At 32.5% G+C, this 6,844-nt stretch overlaps 1 protein-coding gene across 1 annotated transcript; it reads left to right on the top strand.

Annotated features, from left to right (window-relative positions):
• Positions 1-257: 257 nt before the first annotated feature.
• On the top strand, positions 258-5,632 carry LOC102587471 (uncharacterized). The gene is made up of 4 exons (XM_006364743.2): positions 258-661; positions 3,838-3,876; positions 5,208-5,292; positions 5,384-5,632. Exons 1-4 carry the CDS (start codon positions 299-301, stop codon positions 5,464-5,466), a joined length of 570 nt encoding a protein of 189 aa, XP_006364805.1. The 5' UTR covers positions 258-298; the 3' UTR covers positions 5,467-5,632.
• The last annotated feature ends 1,212 nt before the right edge of the window (positions 5,633-6,844 follow it).

Raw genomic sequence — 6,844 nt, 5'->3', positions numbered from 1 at the left:
CGTTTACTATGTATCGGAGGAAGGAGCAATCTCTCCCAAAGTATTGACAAATTCGAGATTATTATAGTTTGAAAAACTTTTAAAATAAGATGTAATTAGCGCCTAAATTTTTGGAGTTTTTGTACTTTATACTAAAAGAAATTCTTGTACCAGTATTACCCAATTGGGATGATGAATATTCTATATGCCCAAATGATATCTCTTATTCAAATGGGTGCCCATGCCCAATTCCAAAAAGGGTACAATACTTGCTAATTAAGATGAGCCATGTGGCCGTTGAAGAAGAATATACAGAAACATGAAAGAAGGCAACAGAAAAAACAAGAATGTATCCTCCTCCCCAAAAAGAACCCGACCCGTTAATCTATCAGGACCTTCGGGTTCACGCCATACGAGGCTATCTCCTCCTCCATCAGTGTCAGTGCTTGATGGTGAAATCATAACTGAAGAGTTGGGTTTGCTTGAAATTTCCCCCAAGACGAACCCAAGAAGTTTCCCGTATAGAGTGAAGCAGCAGTGTTGGGAGAAGGCGGAGAAAGTGAAGGGAAGAGACCCGGACAGATGGCGCCGAGACCCATTGGGGAACACAATCTTTCGGAAGTTTGTCGGCTGTCCTGGTTGTCTCTGCCATGACTATGACCATATTATTCCCTATTCTAAGGTACTTTCTGATTCTTTTTTATATCATGTTTAGGAAGATTTGATGCATAATGAAATGCCCGAGTATGTTTCAAAGCTTATAAGATAGACAGTTTCTGTAAAGGAAGAGCGTTGTATAAACAAAGAAGCCAAACTGTTGCCTTCATAGACTATTTATAGAGCTGAACCATACAAGTTTGGGATTGAGGAGTAGTTATGTATAAGCTTTGTTTAAAATATTGAGTTTTGGTGCTGTTCGCTGATTGGGTTTAACTAGAAGCAGCAGGTTTGGGGTATTTCAACATACTTGTTTTCATGCTACTGTTTGTTCAAGAAGCTTTGATTTTTGTGTTTATGATGAATGACATTATAGCAGATTTAATCGTTTAACGATGAGAGAAAATATGTATTGATAACTTGATGATATGTATGAATACAGGACACACCTATTGGCTATGAATGCAACACATGCATTAGATTTGTATATTATCAGAAAATATCCAACTTAAAAACTTTACACTTCTAGTGTTCTCACATTTTGACACTAATACCTAATATTTTAACATGTCTCCTTAAACACAAGATGGGGAGGCCAATCTGAATTTGCTTTTTGGAACAAGAATGTAAGCAGACATCAAAAGCTGCCCGAATATTGCTTTTCGTGGAACAGTTTCCAATAAATGTGGTAGAAATTTTTGATTGTCCAAATTTCACTACAAAGATGGAGAAGTGGGGTGAACAATGACTAAAATGCAGGTGCAAATAGTGTTTGGAAAGAGCGGTATCGCTGGAAAGCAATTTGAAAGTAGTGTTGTTTAAGATTGGTAACACGCACACCTTAGTGATGAAGCTAGGCACAGGGCTGATTGATGCTTCATCTTGCTTAAGTGGCTTCTGGCAAGCACCAAAGTGTTAAGGTGTGTGTTCTATTACCCATGGACTAGTTTCGCAGAGTATGCCACTAACAATAAATAGAGCTTGCAAGGATGTTTTTAATTGATAGTGGTAAGTTATGAGTGAATATGCTAGTAATTAGGAATATAAGATTATAAATCTAGCATGAGAAAACTAGTTAGTAGCTTTTAATAAGTGACTAAAACTGCATTTTTCATCTGAAAACCAAATAAAAAAGTGATATTGAACTTGATTGACATGTCTTTTCAAGGCTCAGTTCCAAATCAGTTGGGTCAGCTATCACTGATCCAAAAAATGTTGGATCGGCATCATGAATCCTTTCTTTACATTCTAATATTTTGATAATTTGTCATTGCCAGACTATTTCTGCGCTAACCATCAGCCTATTGCAATAATCTTTTGTTCGGGTTTTGGTATCTGCTATTCTTGCAATATGCAGATAGACACAGTTTGATGATATTATTTTACTTGATAATTCTAGCTCTTTTAATTCTTTTTCCATATAATTGTTGCCTCTTGTATTTATATCTATTATCTTTCGTTGCATATTTTAGTTCTTCTTTTATATAGAATCCCAGTAGATTGTAGAGCTTTCTACACTTTCATCCTTGACAACATTGTCAAAAGGGGACAGGGTATTGTTAGAACGACTAGTGAAAATCAGCATGGCGTGTCCCAAACAACCATAGGCAATGCACTAAGTGTTACTTGGTCAGTCATTGAAAATAAGCGCCACATCGTAGAAGGGTCACCGGCAATAAACATACTCCCTTTGCAAGGATCACTGAGAGTTGGCACAGTACCATTTCAATTGGGACTGTAGATAGAAGTGTGCCGCTTGAATGGTAGAATCTACTTGATCCCTCAGCCAAAGCCTTAGTGGCTCAGATAAACTTTGAGATAACTATGGAAAGGAAGAGATATATTAATAACATGATGATTTGGTAATCATGCACAATGTAAATGATATTCTAACTTTAACATACTAACAAATTAGAGCTTCGAAGAAGTTTGGAGCTTCCACTAGTCCTTTTGTGGAAAAAGAATGAAAAAAAGAAAATTTAGCGGTACAGGCACATAAGAACGCCGCTAGATAAGTGAAAGTTATTTGAGTATCTATCAAATAGTAGAGGCTCTGATACAATGTGAGAAAATAAGAGAGATATTTTGATTAATGAATGCAAGATACCTGTTTCTATGGTTCTCACAAGACACATGATAGTTTGGCAATACAAGAAAATATCTAACAGAAACTCAATACTTCAAACATTCTGATAATTATATTAATAATCCTTAACATTTAACATTTACAAACTCAAATCTCTATGCCCAAATTTTCATTTTGGAGCTTGTTCCTTGCTCCTGAGGGAGGAAAAGGAAAAAAATGAAATGTTAATACATACCACTCATACAAGCCTGAATTGGTCATTTTTCGTAAAGCATGTGACCCTTGATCTTTAGCTTGTTATGACAGATCTCATTTCATTGGCAGGATGGTTATGCTAATCTGTCCAAGGCATCCTTGGTGTGGACGCATGATGAGAATTTGATAAACTTTCTTGATAAAATGAACAGTCCATTATCTGTGAAAAAGAAAAAACGGAACAGTTCATTTGGTGATCTTGATTCTTTTGCATGTTCTCTTACCTCATTTAATCAGACTTGTGATTGAAGAAATACTCAAAATTAATTGAGACATAAAAAAAGGAGTATAGTTATCTTTTCTTTCCAATGATTCTGGTCAGTCTTAATTGATTGGGACTTCGTTAAACTTAGTAATAGCAAAGAAGAGGATGAAGAAGTGATAAAAGACTAGATTATACATGATAAGATTGAGAGACAGATCAGTACTTATATAAGTTACAAACATGCTTAATGAAGTACAATTTAAACAGTAAGTGGTTTCACTTAAGAGCCAGCCAGTAGTTGCTAAACATCTTCATTTCTGTTCTATTTTCCTTTCCTTTTCTCTTTTTCTTGGGGGATTGAGAGTGTGGCAAGTGCTAAACTTGCTATGAAGTTGTTTTATATTTATAATGCTCTATATAACAAATTCTAACCTTAGTGTCGCATCACACCATCAGTTTCAATCAAGCTTTTCAAATTTTGTGAATCTTCTTTCATTTCTCATATGTTAAAAAATGTCATATATTTTGAAGTTTACTATTGTTATGAAATGTCTGCTTCTAGAAAAGATTACCCTCATCTTGATGTTCTGTTTTAACTACCAAATTTCCAAAAGTAGACATTTGATTGGGTTCATCTGTTTTAAATATTTTGCAGGGTGGAGAAAGTACACTAGAGAATTGTCAAGTTTTGCAGGTGAGATTTTCTCTCTGATAGAACATCTCTGTTTGTGCTTCTTCATCAAAAAACATCTCTGTTTGTGTTTCTTCATCAAAAAACATCTCTGTTTGTGCTTGCTGTGGAGTATCTTGAAATTTCCTTGCTGCATTATCGTATACTCACGGTTTCCTGTTATTGTGTGATTTGTTTTCAGTTAATCTGTCTTTAATTCATAGTATGTGCTACATTAGAAGACATTATTTCATTAATATTTGAAATATATTCTACATTATCCTTCAAGAATACAAGGAGTGTTAAGACTACTTAGGGGTCATTTAGTGTGATGGATAAAAAAAATAAAATCCCGGGATAAAATTTTAGTACACCTCAATTCTTTGTTTGATTACAAAGTGTGGGATAACTTATCCCAGGATTAATAATTATGACTGAGATTAGTTATCCCTACTTTTGGGTGGAATACTAATCCCGGGATAAAATGTAAAATAACAAAAGTACCCTCTTGAACCCTCTTATATAAACAAACAACTTATTCTTAAAAGGTATTTTTGTAAACAAACAACTTATTCTTAGAAATCCTGTCGTGCATATTTGACAAACCAAACAACTAATAAAAAATAATCTCAACATAACTAATCCTGTCATAATATATCCAACATAACTTATCTCATCATAATTAATCCCAACATAACTCGTCTTCAAACCAAACGACCCCTTAGGGATTATGGTTACTGTGTATGTTGTGCTTTTATCTCCTTAGTCATCTTGATCCTTGGTTCTCCATCTTTATCGATGTTCTCTGGACAAGTTATACTTGTTGTCCTTATTAAAAATAAATGGTCCAAAATAGTTGTTATTTTAGAAAACCAAGATATAATTGAGTACATTCTTCCCATTTTTCTCTTAGTAATAATTATTTTTGGAAGTAATAAACATTGACTAGTTAACAGAGAAAACCCAAGTGAAGAGAGATTAATTGCTTAGATTAACTCACATCCCAAATTAGTATGACTAATTATCCAACTTTTTATTTATTGAAGAGAGATTAACTTTCCAAATGATTAAAGATAACAAATAAGGGTATGATAGGCAAAATACAGTTTCTTAAGGGACGTGTTAACCAAAAAATTGTTACCGGAGGGAGTATCTTTTACTACTCCATGGTTATTGGTAGAAGTGTAAAATTTGGTCCATTTCTTTGATCCAATGTTGATGTCAATATGGAAATGGAACTTTGGTGGCCTGCGTTCAAAGAAAGGGTTATGCAGGGTTATGTAGACAGTTGATGGGAGTAAATGGGGAATGTGTCTAAAAGTTAGAAAATTGATGGGAGGAGTGTCTTCATGCAGGCGACAGTTAATAGATCGAAGGGGAATCGAACTGATATATCAAAAGCTGAACTCATTCAAAGAAGTTCGTATTGTCGGGTTTCAGGTTAGACGCATTCAGTCTTGTGTTCAAGTATTTGGCAGTCTAGTTTATGAGATTATCTGTGATAATATTAACGTTTTAAAACTATATCCAGGTCGCGACATGGATCTTCTTGAACTTTCTGCCTACGGCAATGTCCGTCATGGACAAGATTCTGGGGGATGTAAAATTCAATGAGTCATTTTACGACAATATACTCAAGAATGACATTGTATGCTTCCCCTTAATTATCAGTATGACAATAGTTATTCCTCTATTAAATTTGTAGCTTACAATTATTGGAAGTTTCATATGCTTGTATGCATGATTTTCTTGGGCAATAGTAATAGAGTTACATCATAAATTCTTATATATATAGGAGTTAAAGCTGCAGAGGTTTGTACATATGTAAATCAAATGGAGTCTTATTAACTATGTTATTAGGTTCATATGTACCACTGCTAAAGCACAACAAATTTCTCGCTTTCCACATTTGCCATAAAAGAGACTCAATTTAAATAGCTCAATCAATTCTGGATATGGACTTGTATAACAAAGCTGTCATTTCATCACATTGCAAAATTCATAACATTTTTTAAATTAGGCCAATTGATAGGAGTCAACTTCCACACTAATTGAGTTTTCGGACAACTAAAAAATATATGGTCAATTATTTTAGTTAGGGGTGAACAAAATTGAACCAAAAATCGCATCAAACCACAAATTGAGAAAAAAAATTCGACTAGTAGTTTGGTATTGAAGAAAAAAAAACTGACTATATTGGGTTGATTTGGTTTTAACTTTAAAAAGTTAATTTGAGACCAAACTAACTTGACATAATGTATATATATATATATATATATATAATTTTTAAAAATTATTTTATACATTAAAGTATTTATTTTGATATAATTTAGAAATATTTCTTATACTTTTTCATAAATTATCTTTTAACAAAATATTTCAAGTTTGACTTAAAATTTTGAATAGTCCAATAAAGGTTATATTCCACAGATATTAGTAAATTCTAATGAAGCTCAATCAAAATCAAATCAATATTATTGCTAACAAAAAATATCAACTCAAATACTAAGAATGACAATAATGTTGAATATGTGTTCTTTAATTATATATTGGCTTAGACTAATTAGACTTATTTTAACATGATTTATACTTTAAAACTATGATCATTTTCATTTTGACTTATTTATTTGCAATATTTGTTTTATGTGATTTCATTATTATTTTGTATATTTTACTGCAATCATTCATATTATATTTTGTGTTATTTTCTTTAAAAAAAATACCTTTGATAATTATATTTTTGGTAAGACTAAAGAAATATTTAAAACACAAGTTAATTAAATGTTTGTATGAATACTTTACCGGAAAAACCTGAAAACTCGAGAAATCTGGAAAAAAAAAACCCAAAAAGTTTTTAGATTGAAAAATTCAAATTTATTAATTTGATTTGATTTATAGATTAAAAAATCCGACACAAATAATTTAATTTGCTATTTTAAAAAATTCAAACCAATTAAGTTCATGTACACCCCTAATTTTAGTTTCTAAATCA

Source organism: Solanum tuberosum, unplaced genomic scaffold (genome assembly GCF_000226075.1).
Source record: "Solanum tuberosum cultivar DM 1-3 516 R44 unplaced genomic scaffold, SolTub_3.0 scf00493, whole genome shotgun sequence".
NCBI lineage: Eukaryota > Viridiplantae > Streptophyta > Magnoliopsida > Solanales > Solanaceae > Solanum > Solanum tuberosum.
The sequence above is the reverse complement of the archived record's forward strand: the minus strand, read 5'-3'. Positions and strand labels throughout refer to the sequence as shown.